Source organism: Hypanus sabinus, unplaced genomic scaffold (assembly GCF_030144855.1).
Source record: "Hypanus sabinus isolate sHypSab1 unplaced genomic scaffold, sHypSab1.hap1 scaffold_723, whole genome shotgun sequence".
In the NCBI taxonomy this organism is placed as follows: Eukaryota; Metazoa; Chordata; class Chondrichthyes; order Myliobatiformes; family Dasyatidae; genus Hypanus; species Hypanus sabinus.
Window position 1 is genome coordinate 89,158 of NW_026781574.1, and position 20,504 is coordinate 109,661.

Genomic DNA, 20,504 nt, shown 5'->3' on the forward strand with positions numbered 1-20,504 from the left:
GTGTGCGTGTGTGTGTCTGTGTGTGTGTGTGAATGCGACTGTGTGTGTCAGTGTGTTTGTCTATCTTTGTATTTTTATTGTGTGTGTGTGTGACTGCGACTGTTTGTGTCAGTGTGTCTGTCTATCTCAGTGTGTTAGATTGTGTGTGTGTGTGAGAGAGACTGGAACTGTGTGCGTCAGTGTCTGTCTATCTCGGTGTGTTAGATTATGTGTGTGTGACTACGACTTTGTGTGCCACTGTGTCTATCTATCTCAGTGTGTTAGATTGTGTGTGTGTGTGTGTGTCACTGCACCTGTCTGTGTCAGTGTGTCTGTCTATCTCAGTGTGTTAGATTGTGTGTGTGTGTGTGTGTGAGTATGTCTGTCTGTCTCGGTGTGTTAGATTGTGTGTGTGACAGCGACTGTGTGTGTCAGTCTATCTCAGTGTGTTACATTGTGTGTGTGTGTGTGTGTGTGTGTATGTGTGTGTGTGTCTGTCTGTCAGTGTGCCTGTCTATCTCGGTGTGTTAGATTGTGTATGACTGCGACTGTATGTGTCAGTGTGTCTGTCTGTCTCGGTGTGTTAGATTGTGTGTGTGTGACTACGACTGTGTGTCATTGTGTCTGTCTATCTCGGTGTGTTAGATTATGTGTGTGTCACTGCAACTGTGTGCGTCAGTGTGTCTGTCTATATCGGTGTGTTAGATTGTGTGTGTGTGTCAGTGTCAGTGTGTGTCTATCTCAGTGTGTTGGATTGTGTGTGTGACTGTGACTTCAGTGTTTCTGTCTCTCTCAGTGTGTTAGATTGAGTGTGTGTGACTGCGACTGTGTGTGTCAGTGTTTCTGTCTGTGTCGATGTGTTAGATTGTGTGTGTGTGTGTGTGTGTGTGTGTGTGACTGCGATTGTGTGTGTCAGTGTGTCTGTCTGTCTCGGTGTGTTAGATTGTGTCTGTGTCAGTGTGTCTCTGTATCTCGGTGTGTTAGATTGTGTGTATGTGTGTGTGACTGCGTCTGTCTGTGTCAGTTTGTCTGTCTATCTCAGTGTGATAGTTTTTGTATGTGTGATTGCGACTGTGTGTCAGTGTGTCTGCCTATCTCGGTGTGTTAGATTGTGTGTGTGACTGTGACTGTGTGTCAGTGTGTCTGTCTATCTCGGTGTGTTAGATTGTGTGTGTGACTGTGACTGTGTTTGTCAGTGTGTCAGTCTATCTTGGTGTGTTAGATTGTGTGTGTGTGTGTGTGTGTGTGTGTGTGACAGCGACTCTGTGTGTCAGTGTTTCTGTCTATCTTTATGTGTTTGTGTGTGTGTGACTGCGACTGTGTGTGTCAGTGTGTCTGTCTATCCTTGTGTGTTTGAATGTGTGTGTGTGACTGTGACTGTATGTGTCAGTGTGTCTGTCTATCTCAGTGTGTTAGTTTGTATGTGTGTTTGAGTATGTCTGTCTGTCTCGGTGTGTTAGATTGTGTGTGTGACTGCGACTGTGTGTGTCAGTGTGTCTGTCTATCTCAGTGTGTTAGATTGTGTGTGTGTGAGAGAGACTGGAACTGTGTGCGTCAGTGTGTGTCTATATTGGTGTGTTAGATTGTGTGTGTGTGACTACGACTGTGTTTGTCAGTGTGTCTGTCTATCTCGGTGTGCTAGATTATGTGTGTGTGACTACGACTTTGTGTGCCACTGTGTCTGTCTATCTCAGTGTGTTAGATTGTGTGTGTGTGTGTGTGTGTGTGTGTGTGACTGCGCCTGTCTGTGTCAGTGTGTCTGTCTATCTCAGTGTGTTAGATTGTGTGTGTGTGTGTGTGTGTGTGTCTGCAACTGTGTGTGTCAGTGTGTTTGTCTATGTGTTTTTGATTGTGTGTGTGTGTGACTGCAACTGTTTGTGTCAGTGTGTCTGTCTATCTCAGTTTGTTTGATTGTGTGTGTGACTGCGACTGTGTGTGTCAGTGTGTCTGTCTATCCTTGTGTGTTTGAATGTGTGAGTGTGACTGTGACTGTATGTGTCAGTGTGTCTGTCTATCTCAGTGTGTTAGTTTCTATGTGTGTTTGAGTATGTCTGTCTGTCTCGGTGTGTTAGATTGTGTGTGTGACTGCGACTGTGTGTGTCAGTGTGTCTGTCTATCTCAGTGTGTTAGATTGTGTGTGTGTGTGAGAGACTGGAACTGTGTGCGTCAGTGTGTGTCTATCTCGGTGTGCTAGATTATGTGTGTGTGACTACAACTTTGTGTGCCACTGTGTCTGTCTATCTCAATGTGTTAGATTGTGTGTGTGTGTGTGTGTGTGTGTGTGTGTGTGACTGCGCCTGTCTGTGTCAGTGTGTCTGTCTATCTTTGTGTGTTTGATTGTGTGTGCGTGTGACTGCGACTGTTTGTGTCAGTGTGTCTGTCTATCTCTGTGTGTTAGATTGTGTATGTGTGATTGCAGCAGTGTGTCTGTCTATCACGGTGTGTTAGACTGTGTGTGTGACTGCCACTGTGTGTGTCAGTGTGTCTGTCTGTCTCAGTGTGTTCGATTGTGTGTGTGTGTGTGTGTGTGTGTGTGATTGTGTCTGTGTTGGTGTGTTAGATTGTGTGTGTGTGACTGTGACTGTGTGTGTCAGTGTGTCTGTCTATCTCAGTGTGTTCGATTGTGTGTGTGTGTGTGTGTGTGTGTGTGTGTGTGTGTGTGATTGTGTCTGTGTTGGTGTGTTAGATTGTGTGTGTGTGTGTGTGTGTGTGTGTGACTGCGACTGTGTGTGTCAGTGTGTCAGTCTATCTCAGTGTGTTCGATTGTGTGTGTATGATTGCGACAGGGTGTCTGTCTATCTCGGTGTGTTAGATTGTGTGTGTGTGTGTGTGTGTGTGTGTGTGTGTGTGTGTGTGTGAATGCGACTGTGTGTGTCAGTGTGTTTGTCTATCTTTGTATTTTTGATTGTGTGTGTGTGTGACTGCGACTGTTTGTGTCAGTGTGTTTGTCTATCTCAGTGTGTTAGTTTGTATGTGTGTTTGAGTATGTCTGTCTGTCTCGGTGTGTTAGATTGTGTGTGTGACTGCGACTGTGTGTGTCAGTGTGTCTGTCTATCTCAGTGTGTTAGATTGTGTGTGTGTGTGAGAGAGACTGGAACTGTGTGCGTCAGTGTCTGTCTATCTCGGTGTGCTAGATTATGTGTGTGTGACTGCGACTGTGTGTGTCAGTGTGTCTGTCTATCTCAGTGTGTTAGATTGTGTGTGTGTGTGAGAGACTGGAACTGTGTGCGTCAGTGTGTGTCTATCTCGGTGTGCTAGATTATGTGTGTGTGACTACAACTTTGTGTGCCACTGTGTCTGTCTATCTCAATGTGTTAGATTGTGTGTGTGTGTGTGTGTGTGTGACTGCGCCTGTCTGTGTCAGTGTGTCTGTCTATCTTTGTGTGTTTGATTGTGTGTGCGTGTGACTGCGACTGTTTGTGTCAGTGTGTCTGTCTATCTCTGTGTGTTAGATTGTGTATGTGTGATTGCAGCAGTGTGTCTGTCTATCACGGTGTGTTAGACTGTGTGTGTGACTGCCACTGTGTGTGTCAGTGTGTCTGTCTGTCTCAGTGTGTTCGATTGTGTGTGTGTGTGTGTGTGTGTGATTGTGTCTGTGTTGGTGTGTTAGATTGTGTGTGTGTGACTGTGACTGTGTGTGTCAGTGTGTCTGTCTATCTCAGTGTGTTCGATTGTGTGTGTGTGTGTGTGTGTGTGTGTGTGTGTGTGTGTGTGTGTGTGTGATTGTGTCTGTGTTGGTGTGTTAGATTGTGTGTGTGTGTGTGTGTGTGTGTGTGTGACTGCGACTGTGTGTGTCAGTGTGTCAGTCTATCTCAGTGTGTTCGATTGTGTGTGTATGATTGCGACAGTGTGTCTGTCTATCTCGGTGTGTTAGATTGTGTGTGTGTGTGTGTGTGTGTGTGTGTGTGTGTGTGTGTGTGTGTGTGTGTGTGTGAATGCGACTGTGTGTGTCAGTGTGTTTGTCTATCTCAGTGTGTTAGTTTGTATGTGTGTTTGAGTATGTCTGTCTGTCTCGGTGTGTTAGATTGTGTGTGTGACTGCGACTGTGTGTGTCAGTGTGTCTGTCTATCTCAGTGTGTTAGATTGTGTGTGTGTGTGAGAGAGACTGGAACTGTGTGCGTCAGTGTCTGTCTATCTCGGTGTGCTAGATTATGTGTGTGTGACTACGACTTTGTGTGCCACTGTGTCTATCTATCTCAGTGTGTTAGATTGTGTGTGTGTGTGTGTGTGACTGCACCTGTCTGTGTCAGTGTGTCTGTCTATCTCAGTGTGTTAGATAGTGTGTGTGTGTGTGTGTGTGAGTATGTCTGTCTGTCTCGGTGTGTTAGATTGTGTGTGTGACTGCGACTGTGTGTGTCAGTCTATCTCAGTGTGTTACATTGTGTGTGTGTGTGTGTGTATGTGTGTGTGCGTGTGTGTGCGTGTGTGTGTGTGTGTGTATGTGTGTGTGTGTGTGTGTGTCTGTCAGTGTGCCTGTCTATCTCGGTGTGTTAGATTGTGTATGACTGCGACTGTATGTGTCAGTGTGTCTGTCTGTCTCGGTGTGTTAGATTGTGTGTGTGTGACTACGACTGTGTGTCATTGTGTCTGTCTATCTCGGTGTGTTAGATTATGTGTGTGTCACTGCAACTGTGTGCGTCAGTGTGTCTGTCTATATCGGTGTGTTAGATTGTGTGTGTGTGTCAGTGTCAGTGTGTGTCTATCTCAGTGTGTTGGATTGTGTGTGTGACTGTGACTTCAGTGTTTCTGTCTCTCTCAGTGTGTTAGATTGAGTGTGTGTGACTGCGACTGTGTGTGTCAGTGTTTCTGTCTGTGTCGATGTGTTAGATTGTGTGTGTGTGTGTGTGTGTGTGTGTGTGACTGCGATTGTGTGTGTCAGTGTGTCTGTCTGTCTCGGTGTGTTAGATTGTGTCTGTGTCAGTGTGTCTCTGTATCTCGGTGTGTTAGATTGTGTGTATGTGTGTGTGACTGCGTCTGTCTGTGTCAGTTTGTCTGTCTATCTCAGTGTGATAGTTTTTGTATGTGTGATTGCGACTGTGTGTCAGTGTGTCTGCCTATCTCGGTGTGTTAGATTGTGTGTGTGACTGTGACTGTGTGTCAGTGTGTCTGTCTATCTCGGTGTGTTAGATTGTGTGTGTGACTGTGACTGTGTTTGTCAGTGTGTCAGTCTATCTTGGTGTGTTAGATTGTGTGTGTGTGTGTGACAGCGACTCTGTGTGTCAGTGTTTCTGTCTATCTTTATGTGTTTGTGTGTGTGTGTGACTGCGACTGTGTGTGTCAGTGTGTCTGTCTATCCTTGTGTGTTTGAATGTGTGTGTGTGACTGTGACTGTATGTGTCAGTGTGTCTGTCTCTCTCAGTGTGTTAGTTTGTATGTGTGTTTGAGTATGTCTGTCTGTCTCGGTGTGTTAGATTGTGTGTCTGACTGCGACTGTGTGTGTCAGTGTGTCTGTCTATCTCAGTGTGTTAGATTGTGTGTGTGTGAGAGAGACTGGAACTGTGTGCGTCAGTGTGTGTCTATATTGGTGTGTTAGATTGTGTGTGTGTGACTACGACTGTGTTTGTCAGAGTGTCTGTCTATCTCGGTGTGCGAGATTATGTGTGTGTGACTACGACTTTGTGTGCCACTGTGTCTGTCTATCTCAGTGTGTTAGATTGTGTGTGTGTGTGTGTGTGTGTGACTGCGCCTGTCTGTGTCAGTGTGTCTGTCTATCTCAGTGTGTTAGATTGTGTGTGTGTGTGTGTGTGTGTGTGTGTGTGTGTGTGTGTGTGTCTGTGTGTGTGATTGTGTCTGTGTTGGTGTGTTAGATTGTGTGTGTGTGTGACTGCGACTGTGTGTGTCAGTGTGTCTGTCTATCTCAGTGTGTTAGATTGTGTGTGTATGATTGCGACAGTGTGTCTGTCTGTCTCGGTGTGTTAGATTGTGTGTGTGTGTGTGTGTGTGTGTGACTGCGACTGTGTGTGTCAGTGTGTCAGTCTATATCAGTGTGTTAGATTGTGTGTGTGTGTGTGTGTCTGTGTGTGTGATTGTGTCTGTGTTGGTGTGTTAGATTGTGTGTCTGTGACTGCGACTGTGTGTGTCAGTGTGTCTGTCTATCTCAGTGTGTTAGATTGTGTGTGTATGATTGCGACAGTGTGTCTGTCTATCTCGGTGCGTTAGATTGTGTGTGTGTGTGTGTGTGTGTGTGTGTGACTGCGACTGTGTGTGTCAGTGTGTTTGTCTATCTTTGTGTTTTTGATTGTGTGTGTGTGTGACTGCGACTGTGTGTGTCAGTCTATCCTTGTGTGTTTGAATCTGTGTGTGTGACTCTGACAGTATGTGTCAGTGTGTCTGTCTATCTCAGTGTGTTAGTTTGTATGTGTGTTTGAGTATGTCTGTCTGTCTCGGTGTGTTAGATTGTGTGTGTGACTGCGACTGTGTGTGTTAGTGTGTCTGTCTATCTCAGTGTGTTAGATTGTGTGTGTGTGTGTGTGTGTGTGTGTGTGTATGTGTGTGTGATTGTGTCTGTCTTGTCTCGGTGTGTTACATTGTGTGTGTGACTGCGACTGTGTGTCAGTGTGTCTGTCTATCTCGGTGTGTTAGATTGTGTGTGTGTGTGTGTTTGTGTGTGTGTGTGTGTGTGACTGCGACTGTATGTGTCAGTGTGTCTGTCTATCTCAGTGTGTTTGATTGTGTGTGTGTGTGACTGCGACTGTGTGTCAGTGTGTCTGTCTATCTCGGTGTTTTAGATTGTGTATGTGTCACTGTGACTGTGTGTGTCAGTGTGTCTCTCTATCTCGGTGTGTTAGATTTTTTGTGTGTGTGTGTGTGTGTGTGTGTGTGTGTGTGTGTGTGTGTCAGTGTGTCTGTCTATCTCGGTGTGTTAGATTGTGTGTGTGACTGCGACTGTGTGTCTGTCTGTCTATCTCGGTGTGTTAGATTGTGTGTGTGTGTGTGTGTGTGTGTGTGTGTGTGTGTGTGTATGTGTGTGTGTGTATGTGTGTGTGTGGGAGCCTACGTGGTATGTATTACACTGTGTTTGTGTGTGCACACACTGTTCCCTCCAGCAGCAAAGAGCTACCACAGGCTGTTTGCTGGAACGGGGGCGTGGAGTGCGGGTGCAGTTGTCAGGACAGACTGGAATGGTTCTCACTGGGATTTAGAGGGTGACCTTCTCCAGGTTTGTAAAGCTTCGAGGGGCATTAATCGAATCGGCACAGACTCGTTTTCCCAAGGAAGGGAAGTCTGAAACTAAAGCTGTACGTTTATAGTGAGGGCAGAGGTTCGGAGCAGACCTGATGGCAAATACCCCACCTGGGGGGTGGGGGGGATAGGGCTGTGCATCATGGTGCACAATGAACTGCTTAAGATGTGTACAGCACAACAGAACCCACTCCCAGGGATCTTTTATTCTATATATAAACCCCCTGAACCCCTGGATTAGATCCCAGTCTGTAGCCACTCCCAGTGATCTGTTATTCTATATATAAACCCCCAGAACCCCTGGATTAGATCCCAGCCTGTAAACCACTCCTGGGGATCTGTTATTCCATATATAAACCCCTGTAACCCCTGGATTAGATCCCAGCCTGTAACCCACTCCTGGGGATCTGTTATTCCATATATAAACCCCCTGAACCCCTGGATTAGATCTCAGCCTGTAACCCACTCCTGGGGATCTGTTATTCCATATATAAACCCCCTGAACCCCTGGATTAGATCCCAATCTGTAACCCACTCCTGGGGATCTGTTATTCCATATATAAACCCCTTGAACCCCTGGATTAGATCTCAGCCTGTAACCCACTCCTGGGGATCTGTTATTCCATATATAAACCCCTTGAACCCCTGGATTAGATCCCAGTCTGTAACCCACTCCTGGGGATCTGTTATTCCATATATAAACCCCTTGAACCCCTGGATTAGATCCCAGTCTGTAACCCACTCCTGGGGATCTGTTATTCCATATATAAAACCCCTGAACCCCTGGATTAGATCCCAGTCTGTAACCCACTCCTGGGGATCTGTTATTCCATATATAAACCCCTTGAACCCCTGGATTAGATCCCAGTCTGTAACCCACTCCTGGGGATCTGTTATTTCATATATAAACCCCCTGCACCCCTGGATTAGATCTCAGACTGTAACCCACTCCTGGGGATCTGTGATTCTGAATATAAACCTAACACTTAGTTTTATTTATAACCTAGATATTTATTTACAGAGTAACGGATTGTCAGAAACTGTGTAAAATGCTCCCGACTGCTCAGTGTGTTGTTGGCCCAGAGAACAGATGAAACTTGCCTGGGTGGATGTGTCACACTGACATTTCCTATTAATAAAGACAGCCTGTCGGCCAGTTTAAATTCTGACAGCTAGAATTTATTTTACCCAGGACAGAAATGGCCAATATGAGGGGACATAATTTTTAAAGGGAATGGTGCAAAGTATCGGGGGGGAGGGAAATGTCAAAGTTAAGTTTATTTTAAGTACAGAGAGTGTTGTGGGAGGGGGAATGTCCTGTCCTGCCGGGGGGGTGGGTGGTAGAGGGAGATACATTGGGGGCAGTTTAGACTCTTAGATGGGCAAATGGATGACAGGGTAACGGAGGGGTTGTAGGAGGAAGAGTTTGATTGATCTTAACAGGTGGGTTCAACTTGATGGGCCGAAGGGCCTGTATTGTACCCACTGTTCTAAGTTGTCAGATCTATGTGGCTGGGGTCATGGGCTGACCCTGCACATGTGGGTGGGATTGACTGCCTCAGGAGGCCAAGTCATTGGGACTGTTTGAAGTGGAGACCACAGCTTGCTGATTCGCCAAGGAGTCAAACGTTCCAGGGAGAAGGGGGATAATAAATCAGTGATGATGGGATAGAAGAGCAGACTCGATGGGCCAAACAGCCTGATTCGCCTCCCACGTCTGATCTACAGGGTATCGATCCACCGTATTCTACAGAGGAGCACCCCACAATGTACGTTCCGAGACACACTCAACCCTCCCAACTGGCTTCAGTACTCGGGGAGGGGCAGAGCTGAGGAGGAGGGAGGAGAGACTGAAAGGGAACATAGACAGAGAGGACGGGTTGAAGTGAAGGGCAGAGAGACGGAGTGAGGGTGAATGCGAGAGAGGAAGGGAGGGCGAGAGAGGATGCGAGGGACAGAGGGAGTGAAAGGAAGTGAGGAGAAGGCTTCACTCTCTGTCTGACCCCGGGAGTGTGTGATGGGACCGTGTGGAGGGAGATTCACTCTGTGTCTGACCCCGGGAGTGTGTGATGGGACGGTGTGGAGGGAGATTCACACTGTGTCTGACCCCGGGAGTGTGTGATGGGACGGTGTGGAGGGAGATTCACACTGTGTCTGACCCCGGGAGTGTGTGATTGGACGGTGTGGAGGGAGCTTCACTCTGTGTCTGACCCCGGGAGTGTGTGATGGGACGGTGTGGACGGAGATTCACTCTGTGTCTGACCCCGGGAGTGTGTGATGGGACGGTGTGGAGGGAGATTCACTCTGCGTCTGACCACTGGAGTGTATGATGGGACGGTGTGGAGGGAGATTCACTCTGTGCCTGACCCCGGGAGTGTGTGATGGGACGGTGTGGAGGGAGATTCACTCTGTCTGACCCCGGGAGTGTGTGATGGGACGGTGTGGAGGGAGCTTCACTCTGTGTCTGACCCCGGGAGTGTCTGATGGGACAGTGTGGAGGGCGCTTCACCCTGTGTCTGACCCCGGGAGTATGTGATGGGACAGTATGGAGGGAGCTTCACGCTGTGTCTGACCCCGGGAGTGTGTGATAGGACAGTGTGGAGGGAGATTCACTCTGTGTCTGACCCCGGGAGTGTGTGATGGGACGGTGTGGAGGGAGATTCACTCTGTGTCTGACCCCGGGAGTATGTAATGGGACGGTGTGGAGGGAGATTCACTCTGTGTCTGACCCCGGGATTGTGTGATGGGACGGTGTGGAGGGAGCTTCACTCTGTGTCTGACCCCGGGAGTCTGTGATGGGACGGAGTGTAGGGAGCTTCACTCTGTGTCTGACCCCGGGAGTGTGTGATGGGACGGTGTGGAGGGAGCATCACTCTGTGTCTGACCCCGGGAGTGTGTGATGGGACGGTGTGGAGGGAGCATCACTCTGTGTCTGACCCCGGGATTGTGTGATGGGACGGTGTGGAGAGAGATTCACTCTGTGTCTGACCCCGGGAGTGTGTGATGGGACAGTGTGGAAGGAGATTCACTCTGTGTCTGACCCCGGGAGTGTGTGATGGGACGGTGTGGAGGGAGCTTCACTCTGTGTCTGACCCTGGGAGTGTGTGATGGAACGGTGTGGAGGGAGATTCACTCTGTGTCTGACCCCGGGAGTGTGTGATGGGACGGTGTGGAGGGAGCATCACTCTGTGTCTGACCCCGGGAGTGTGTGATGGGACGGTGTGGAGGGAGATTCACTCTGTGTCTGACCCCGGGAGAGTGTGATGGGATGGTGTGGAGGGAGATTCACTCTGTGTCTGACCCCGGGAGTGTGTGATGGGACGGTGTGGAGGGAGATTCACTCTGTGTCTGACCCCGGGAGTGTGTGATGGGACGGTGTGGAGGGAGCATCACTCTGTGTCTGACCCCGGGAGTGTGTGATGGGACGGTGTGGAGGGAGATTCACTCTGCCTCTGACCCCGGGAGTGTGTGATGGGACGGTGTGGAGGGAGATTCACACTGTGTCTGACCCCGGGAGTGTGTGATGGGACGGTGTGGAGGGAGATTCACTCTGTGTCTGACCCCGGGAGTGTGTGATGGGACGGTGTGGAGGGAGATTCACTCAGTGTCTGACCCCGGGAGTGTGATGGGACGGTGTGGAGGGAGCATCACTCTGTGTCTGACCCCGGGAGTGTGTGATGGGACGGTGTGGAGGGAGATTCACTCTGTTTCTGACTCGGAGAGTGTGTGATGGGACGGTGTGGAGGGAGATTCACTCTGTGTCTGACCCCGGGAGTGTGTGATGGGACGGTGTGGAGGGAGATTCACTCTGTGTCTGACCCCGGGAGAGTGTGATGGGATGGTGTGGAGGGAGATTCACTCTGTGTCTGACCCCGGGAGTGTGTGATGGGACGGTGAGGAGGGGGTTTCACTGTGTCTGACCCCGGGAGTGTGTGATGGGACGGTGTGGAGGGAGATTCACTCTGAGTCTGACCCCGGGAGTGTGTGATGGGACGATGTGGAGGGAGATTCACTCTGTGTCTGACCCCGGGAGTGTGTGATGGGACGGTGTGGAGGGAGATTCACTCTGAGTCTGACCCCGGGAGTGTGTGATGGGACGGTGTGGAGGGAGATTCACTCTGAGTCTGACCCCGGGAGTGTGTGATGGGACGGTGTGGAGGGAGATTCACTCTGAGTCTGACCCCGGGTGTGTGTGATGGGACGGTGTGGAGGGAGATTCACTCTGAGTCTGACCCCGGGAGTGTGTGATGGGACGGTGTGGAGGGAGATTCACTCTGTCTGACCCCGGGAGTGTGTGATGGGACGGTATGGAGTGTGATTCACTCTGCCTCTGACCCCGGGAGTGTGTGATGGGACGGTGAGGAGGGGGTTTCACTGTGTCTGACCCCGGGAGAGTGCGATGGGACGGTGTGGAGGGAGATTCACTCTGTTTCTGACTCGGACAGTGAGGTTTGGGACTATGAGTGAAGCTGGTGCTGATGTCAGGTTGAGGAGTTACTGATGATTTCAGGTTCCGCATTGATATTGGAGAGGATAGTTTATCACTAGGGGAGAGTTTGACTTCATTAACTCCAAGGGCACCGGCAGGTCTCTGTGTGTAAACTGTTATCTGACTGTCCATCCTCATTTCCCATTCCCACTCTCTCCCGCATTCCCATGGAAGGGGGTGCTGGGAGGGAGCGTGAAGGGGTGGTGAGAGGGTGAGAGTTGGGTGAGTAATGGATGAATGAGGGATGGAGTGGTGGAGGGGAGGGGCAGAGGAAGGAGGGGAGGGATAGAGTAATGGAGGGGAGGGAGTGATGGGAGGGATAGAGTGATGGAGGGAGGGTGTGAGGGTAGGGATAGTGATGGAGGGAGGGAGTGATGGGAGGGATAGTGATGGGAGAGTGTGAGGGAGGGTCAGAGGGATGGAGGGAGGGTGTGAGGTGAGGGACAGTGGGATGGTGGTGGAGGGGAGGGATAGAGTGATTGAGGGAGGGATAGTGATGGAGGGAGGGAGTGATGGGAGGTATAGAGTGATGGAGGGAGGCTGTGAGGGGATAGAGTGATGGAGGGGAGGGATAGAGTGATGGAGGGACGGAGTGATGGGAGGGATAGAGTGCTGGAGGGAGGGTGTGAGGGACAGGGGATGGAGGGAGGGACAGGGGGATGGATGGAGGGTGTGAGGGGAGGGACAGTGGGATGGTGGTGGAGGGGAGGGATAGAGTGATGGAGGGAGGGATAGTGATGGAGGGAGGGAGTGATGGGAGGGATAGTGATGGGAGAGTGTGAGGGAGGGTCAGAGGGATGGAGGGAGGGTGTGAGGGGAGGGACAGTGGGATGGTGGTGGAGGGGAGGGATAGAGTGATTGAGGGAGGGATAGTGATGGAGGGAGGGAGTGATGGGAGGTATAGAGTGATGGAGGGAGGGTGTGAGGGGATAGAGTGATGGAGGGGAGGGATAGAGTGATGGAGGGACGGAGTATGGGAGGGATAGAGTGATGGAGGGAGGGAGTGATGGGAGGGATAGTGATGGGAGAGTGTGAGGGAGGGTCAGAGGGATGGAGGGAGGGTGTGAGGGGAGGTATAGAGTGATGGAGGGAGGGTGTGAGGGGATAGAGTGATGGAGGGGAGGGATAGAGTGATGGAGGGACGGAGTGATGGGAGGGATAGAGTGATGGAGGGGAGGGATAGAGTGATGGAGGGAGGGTGTGAGGGACAGAGTGATGGAGGGAGGGATAGAGTGATGGAGGGACGGAGTGATGGGAGGGATAGAGTGATGGAGGGGAGGGATAGAGTGATGGAGGGACGGAGTGATGGGAGGGATAGAGTGATGGAGGGGAGGGATAGAGTGATGGAGGGAGGGTGTGAGGGACAGAGTGATGGAGGGAGGGATAGTGATGGATGGAGGGAGTGAGGGGAGGGAGGTATGATCATACTGTGCAGGATGCAGGATAGGGAAGACTGTTGCTCCTCACCCCAGTACGATCATCCAGAAAAGGTGATGAGGACAACGGGGGTGGGGTGGGGGGGGATGTAGGAAGGACGGGAGGGGTAGGACGGAGGCGGAGTGCTGCCTCAGCCCAGCAAGGCGCTGAGAGAGGGGAGGGAGCGAGAGACGGGCTGGGAGGAGGGACGGGAAGCAGCCTCACCCCAGCGTGGTCATGGTGACGATGGTGTACCAGAAGGCGGCCGGGATGCTGGTGAAGTTGGTGCCGGCCGTTCCCTTCTCGGCGTAGAACATGACGGTGGCGAAGATGACGATGGCCATGGTGAGCGAGAAGAGCAGGAAGCCGAGCTCGGAGGCGCAGCTCCGCAGGGTGTAGCCCAGGATGCGCAGCCCCTGCGAGTGGCGGGAGAACTTGAAGATGCGGAAGACGCGGAAGACCCGCAGCGTCACGAAGGCGCCGCTCACGTCCTCGTTGGCGGGCACCAGCAGCCCGATGTAGTAGGGCAGAATGGCCACCACGTCGATCAGGCTCATGACGCTGCGGGCGAAGCGCCAGCGGCTGGGGGCGGCGAAGAGCCGCAGCAGGTACTCGCAGGTGAAGATGAGCACGCACGCCGTGTCCATGCAGACGAAGGCCAGGCTGAAGCGCTCGCCGCACGGCAGCTGGCCGCTCTGGCCGGCCGGCGCCCGGCACGGCACCGTCTCCACCACGTTGGCCACCACCGACACGGCGATGAAGAAGCCCGTCACGTAGTAGAAGACCAGCGCCACCGTGCTCGTGTGCGGGTTCTCGAAGGCGCGCCACAGCCGCTGGCGCCCGGTGCCGCCCGGGTCGCCGCCGCCCTCCCCTCCGCCCTCCTCGGCGTCATCGGCCAGCCGCTCGGCGCTCTCCTTCCTCCTATCGCGGTACTCCTCCAGGCAGCAGTCGCCGATCAGCTCGGGCACCAGGCCGAAGAAAGCCAGTTCGTGGTCGAAGGCGGCCAGGCACTCGTGGCGCGGGTAGTGGAGGCGGCCGGTGCGGTAGAAGTTGAGGATGTGGCGGAAGAGCTCGGCGTCCCGGTCGAAGAAGTACTCGCGGGTGTCCTCGCTGTAGAAGAACTCCTTCTCGCTGCTGCCCAGCAGGGTGTCCGGGTAGCGCTCCAGGGTCCCCTTCCACGTCTGGAAGCGGCGGCCGCTCACATTCACCACCAGCAGCTCGTCGCCGCGCTTGGACGGTGAGCAGCCGGCCGGCGACGAGATGGAGGGGGCCGTCGGGGCTCGGGGCATCGGACCCCGGGCCAGGGGCAGCCAGCCGACGGCGGCGGCCCGGGCAAAGGGCAGCCATGTGGACACGCCCGCCGCCATGCGTGGTCGGGGAGGGGAGAGAGAGTGAGAGGAGGAGGGGAGGAGGTAGAAAGGGGGAGGAGAGGGGGTGCATGCGGTGGGGAGTAGGGGGCGAACGGGGGGTGTGTGAGGGTGAGGATGGGGGCGGCGCCGGAGCTGGAGGGAGGGTGAGAGGTGGGAGGAGAAGCGGGAAGGGAGGAGTGAGAATGCAGGATTAAGAAGTTAAAGGGAGTTGAGGAGAAGATTCACGAGGTTAAGGGGTTGTTGAGGGAGGGTAAGGGGACGAGGAAGGAGGCGGAGGGAGGGTGAGGGGGGTTCAAGAGGTGAGAAAGTAGAGGGGACGAATTGAAAAGCGGCCGGTCGATCGGTCTGGCTGCCCCTGCTCAGCATGTCCCGCTCCCGTCCCGGCCGCTGTCGGGACCCGCAGCCCGTCCTGTACAGAGACGCAAAGAGCGAGGCGGTCAAGACCGCGCAGAGATAAAACCGACTTCCCCACCCACTTCCCACCCCAGAGAGAAAAAAAAACAACCAGCCCTCGGGACCCCGCCCATAGGAGGAGGAGAGCGAGAGGTCACCCCGGGCCGGTGTAGGGGCGCAGGACGGGATGGAGAGGGAGGGGGGAAAAGAGAAGGTGAAAATAGAAGGGAAGAGGAGACTGAAGGGGAGAGGGAGGGGGGAAGGGGATGGAGGGGAATAAGAGAGGGGTGAGAAAGGGGAAGAGGGAAAGGAGGAGGGATGGAGGGAGAGGGAAGGAAAGGAAAGGAGGGAGTGAAACAGAAAGAATGAGAGAGCGAGAGCGGGGAAGACAGTGACCGTAGAAAGGTGACTCTCACCGACCCACCCCGGACTCTGTCTCAGCGGAGGGCTCGGGACATCGGAGACCGGTGAAGGGTGCGGGACCTCGGTCAGGGGTCTCCCTGCTTTCCCGCAGGACATCCTACCTGCAGGCCGGTCCGTGTGCCCTTCCCGACCGCCGCTCTCGCTCTCTCTCCCCCGCCCGGCCGCTCCGCCAGCGGCGCCGCTGGAGTGTTCAGCCCTCCCGCATCGGCGGCTGTTTAAAGGCCGCTCCGCCGACGCCGCAGAGCCCGGGCGGGGCGAGACTGCGCTGCCAACACTTCCCCGGGAGCCCTCTGGCGGAGCCGGGGATCGGGACGCTGAGCTCCGGAAGGGAGCGGGTTTCGTGCAGAGGTCCCCGCTGCACCCCGGTCTCTCACTCTGACCCGCATGTTCCGATCCGAGTACATCGCACCGGAGCCTGAGGGGAGGAACACACAGTTTTGAGGGTGAAGGCAAGCAGGCTTTTCCCTTCCCGTTGTTTTGGGTGAGACTACACCAGAAGTCGTTATTTTGGGTGAACGGGGGAAGCTGAGGGCGGCGTGAGTACGGGACGAGCTGCCGGCGCCAGCCACGGACGCCGATTCGATTTCAATGTCTGGGAGGAGTTTGGGGAGGGGCGGGGATGGTCTATGGTCCCGGAGCAGGAGAAGATCAAGTCGGCGTGGACTAGATGGGCTGAAGGGCCTGTTCCTGCCCTAGTGCTCAGTAACTCTGAGATCCACGCATTCCCCACTCCTCTACATGTAGCCAGAATCGATCCAGATATCCCCATCCTGTTTCCCATCCAGCACCGCTCCCCCTCCCATCCAGCACCGCTCGCCCTCCCCCTCCCACTCCCATCCAGCACCGCTCCCCCTCCCCCTCCCATCCAGCACCGCTTCCCCTCCCATCCAGTACCGCTCCCCCTCCCATCCAGCACCGCTCCCCCTCCCATCCAGCACCGCTCCCCCCTCCCATCCAGCACCGCTCCCCCTCCCCTCCCATCCAGCACCGCTCCCCCTCCCATCCAGCACCGCTTCCCCCCCCATCCAGCACCGCTCCCCCCACCATCCATTTACGGGAGTCGGAATCCATCCTTCCATTCCCGATCTAGACACCCAGCACCTTTTAAAATCCAATCTGAACATACACTCAGACACATCGAATCACTGGAACCAGACTCCCATTTTCCTCATCCTGTCCGCTTATTTAGGACCACACAATCCCATTCGCAACCTCAGATTCTGATCCTCACATTCCAACATTCCTGTTCCCATGTCCCATTCCCATCCCCACATTCCAATATTCCCATTCCTATTCTCACATTTTCAATCCCATCCCCACATTCCCACGCGTGCATTACTTTTTCAACATTCCCATTCCCCTTCCCATTCTCACATTCCCATTCCCATCCCCACATTCTCATTCCCATCTGTACATTCCCATTCCCAATCCCAATTCCACTCCCATTCCCATTCCCACACACACATTCACTTTTCCACATTCCCACTCACACATTCAGTTCACCACATCCTCATTTCCTCCCAGACATTCTACATCTGATTATTCCAGTCTGGAGATTCTGATCCAAGCAAACATTCCGGTCCAGGCAATCGCATCTATACATCCCAGTGCATACGCCCCAATCCCACCTTCCCATATCTACATGTCCCAGTCCCAACTTTCATATCCAGAATCTATGATTAGCATTCCCCAGGACACACATTCCCAATCCATACATTCTGACCCACATCCCCATTTCAATCCAGAAACGGGTTTAATATCTCTGTCATGTGTCAGGAAATTTATTAACTTTGCAGCGGCAGTAGCATACATGATAAATATAGAAAAGCTGAATTACTGTACGTATACACAGTGCCTATAGAAAGTATTCAAACCCCCCCCCCCAGAAGTTTTCATGTTTTATTGTTTCACAGCATTGAATCACAATGGACTTAATTTGGCTTTTTTTGGCACTGATCAACAACAAAAGGCTCTCTCGTGTCAGGATGAAGACAGATCTCTACAAAGTGATCTAAGTTCATTACAAATACAAAACACAAAATAATTCATTGCATCAGTGTTCACCCCTTCAATCAGTGTTTAGTAGATGCACCTTTGGCAGCAATTACAGTCTCGAGTCTGTCTGGATGGGTCTCTACCAGCTTTGCACATCTGGACACTGCAATTTTCCTCCATTCTTCCTTACAAAACTGCTCGATCTCTGTCAGATTGCATGGGGATTGTGAGTGAACAGCCCATTTTGAGTCCAGCCACAAAATCTCAATTGGATTGAGGTCTAGACCCTGGCGTGGCCACTCCAGGACATTGACTTTGTTGTTTTTAAGCCATTCCTGTGTAGGTTTGGATTTATGCTTGGGGTCAATGTCTTGCTGGAAAACAAATCTCCTAAGTCACAGTTCTCTTGCAGACTGCATCAGGTTTTCCTCCAGGATTTCCGCGTATTTTGCTGCATTCATTTTACCCCCTACCTCCACAAGCCTTCCAGGGCCTGGTGCAGTGAAGCATCCCCACAGCGTGATGCAGCCTCCACCATGCTTCATGGTAGGGATGGGATGTTTTTGATGATGTGCGGTGTTTAGCTTATGTCAAATTTAGCATTTAGTCTGATGGTCAAAAAGCTCAATTTTGGTTTCATCAGACCAGAGAACCTTCTTCCAGCTGACTTCAGAGTCTCCCACCTGCCCTCTGGCAAACTCCAGCCGAGATTTCATATGAATATTTTTCAACAGTGGCTTTCTCTTTGCCACTCTCCCATAAAGCTGCGACTGGTGAAGCACCCGGGCAACAGTTGTTGTCGGCGCAGTCTCTCCCATCTCAGCCGTTGTAACTCCTCCTGTTGTCATGGTCTCTCGGTGGCCTCCCTCACTCGTCCCCTTCTTGCACGGTCACTCCATTTTTGAGGACGGCCTGCTCTAGGCAGATTTACAGCTGTGCCGTATTCTCTCCACTTCTTGATGATTGACTTATCTGTACTCCAAGGGATATTCAGTGACTTGGAGATTTTCGTGTATCCATCTTCTGACGTGTTTTTCGATAACCTTCTTCGGGAGTTGCTTGGACTATTCTTTTGTCTTCATGGTGACTCACCAGCAGTTGGACCTTCCAGATACAGGTGTATTTTACTACAATTAATTGAAACTCCTTGACCGCAGACAGGTCTCCAAAAACAGATTTCAATTTGACTAATTTGACTGATTTCTAAAACCAACTGGCTGCACCAGTGATGATTTAGTGTGTCATGTTAAAGGGGGTGAATACTTCGCAATCAGTTATTTTGTGTTTTATATTTATAATGAATCTAGATCACTTTGTAGAGATCTGTTTTCACTTTGACACAGAAGTGTCTTTTTCTGTAGATCAGTGTCAAAAAAACCAAATTAAATCCACTGTGATTCAATGTTGTAAAACAATAAAACATGAAAACTTCTGGGGGTGGGGTTTGTGAGGGGGAGAATATTTTTGTAGGCACTGTGTATACGTACAGTAATTCATTTATAGGAATTGAATATGTATATTAAATAGTTAGATTAAGATAAGTAATGCAAAAACAGAAAATTTTAAAAAGTAGTGAGGTAGTTTTCATGGGTTCAATGTCCATTTAGAAATCGGATGGCAGAGGGGAAGAAGCTGTTCCTGAATCACTGAGTGTTTGCCTTCAGGCTTCTGTACCTCCTCCCTGATGGTAACAGTGAGAAAAGGGCGCGACTTGGGTGGTGGGGGTCCTTAATGATAGAACCTGCCTTTCCTGCCTTTAAAGATGTCATGGGTACTACGGTGGCTGGTGACTGTGATGCAGCGGATTAACTTTACAACTCTCTGTGGCTTACTTTGACCCTGTGTTGTACCGGGTGGTGATGCAGCCTATCAGAGTACTCTGCACAGCACATCTGCAGACGTTTTGCTGGGTTTTAGGTAACAAACCAAATCTCAGACATTGTGATCATATTTCCTGGCTGCAGTTCCATCCACCTGCACTCCGAGTCCACTTGACACTCGCTCGTTAAGGCAAACATCTCATCAGCCGATCATTTGGCAGCAGCTCAATGATTAAAAGCACACAGGCAGTCAGGAGGTTCAGTTGTTGTTCAGACCAAACAGCAGAAAGGGGAAGAAACGTGATCCGAGTGACTTTGACTGTTGGCGCCAGATGGGGTGGTTTGAGTATCTCACAAACTGCTGATCTCCCGGGATTTTCACACACAACAGTCTCAGGAGTTTACAGATGCAAAAAAGAAACATCCAGCAATGGCAGTTCTGTGGGTAAAAAAAAGAGGTAGCTAATAAAGTTGCACTGAGAGTGTATAAAACCACAAGGGCCATCAGTAGAGTATATTTACAGGGGTTAGGGATTCCGATCTAGAGATCAGAGGTTTAAGGAGAGAGAGAGATAGAGAAAGAGAAGAAACAAAACAGATTTGAGGGGCAATTCTTTTGACCCAGGACATATCTCTCTACTTCATCGTTATTACCTACAGGAGGCAAACTGCCTCTACAAGGCAACATCCATCATCAGAGTTCCCACATTCGGAGCCAAGCCATCTACCATTGGGCAGGAGGTTCAGAAGACGCCGGGTTCAGGAACAGCTACTTCCCTTCAGCCCATCGGTTCTTCACCGCCTTGGTACAGCGGCACTGAAACTGTTCTCCGGTCACTTTGCACGCGGACTTTCTGCAACCAGCTTTGCTGAATGTGACATTCAGAATCACAGAACACACCAGGTCAATCTCGTTCGCCAACCTGTTCTTTTGCCTAGCCCTCACCCAGACCGTGAATCCCTCCATGCCCCTCCCCTCCCAAAGAGCAACAGCTCACATGTCCCTGCATACAATTCCTCCCTCCACACCGTCCCATCATACGCTCCCGGGGTCAGACACGGAGTGAATCTCCCTCCATACCGTCCCATCACACACTCCCGGGGTCAGACAGAGAGTGAAACCCCCTCCACACCGTCCCAACACACACTCCCGGGGTCAGACACAGAGTGAATCTCCCTCCACACCGTCCCATCACACACTCCCGGGGTCAGACACAGAGTGAAACTCCCTCCACACCGTCCCATCACACACTCCAGGGGTCAGACACAGAGTGAAACTCCCTCCACACCGTCCCATCACACACTCCCGGGGTCAGACACAGAGTTAAACTCCCTCCACACCGTCCCATCGCACACTCCCGGAGTCAGGCACAGAGTGAATCTCCCTCCACAATGTCCCGTCACACACTCCCGGGGTCAGACACAGAGTGAATCTCC

At 51.7% G+C, this 20,504-nt stretch overlaps 1 protein-coding gene across 1 annotated transcript in view; it reads right to left on the reverse strand.

The window, feature by feature from the left end:
• LOC132389966 (potassium voltage-gated channel subfamily D member 1-like) overlaps window positions 1-15,453 on the reverse strand; it is a gene marked incomplete at its 3' end in the record, with an annotated part of 103,855 nt that extends 88,402 nt beyond the window's left edge. The window contains exons 1-2 of the mRNA XM_059962543.1: window positions 15,354-15,453; window positions 13,292-14,845 (exon numbers count right to left, since the gene is read on the reverse strand). Coding sequence (XP_059818526.1) covers window positions 13,292-14,433 — 1,142 coding nt within the window. The remainder of the gene's footprint in view (window positions 1-13,291; window positions 14,846-15,353) is intronic.
• Between the last annotated feature and the right edge of the window lie 5,051 nt (window positions 15,454-20,504).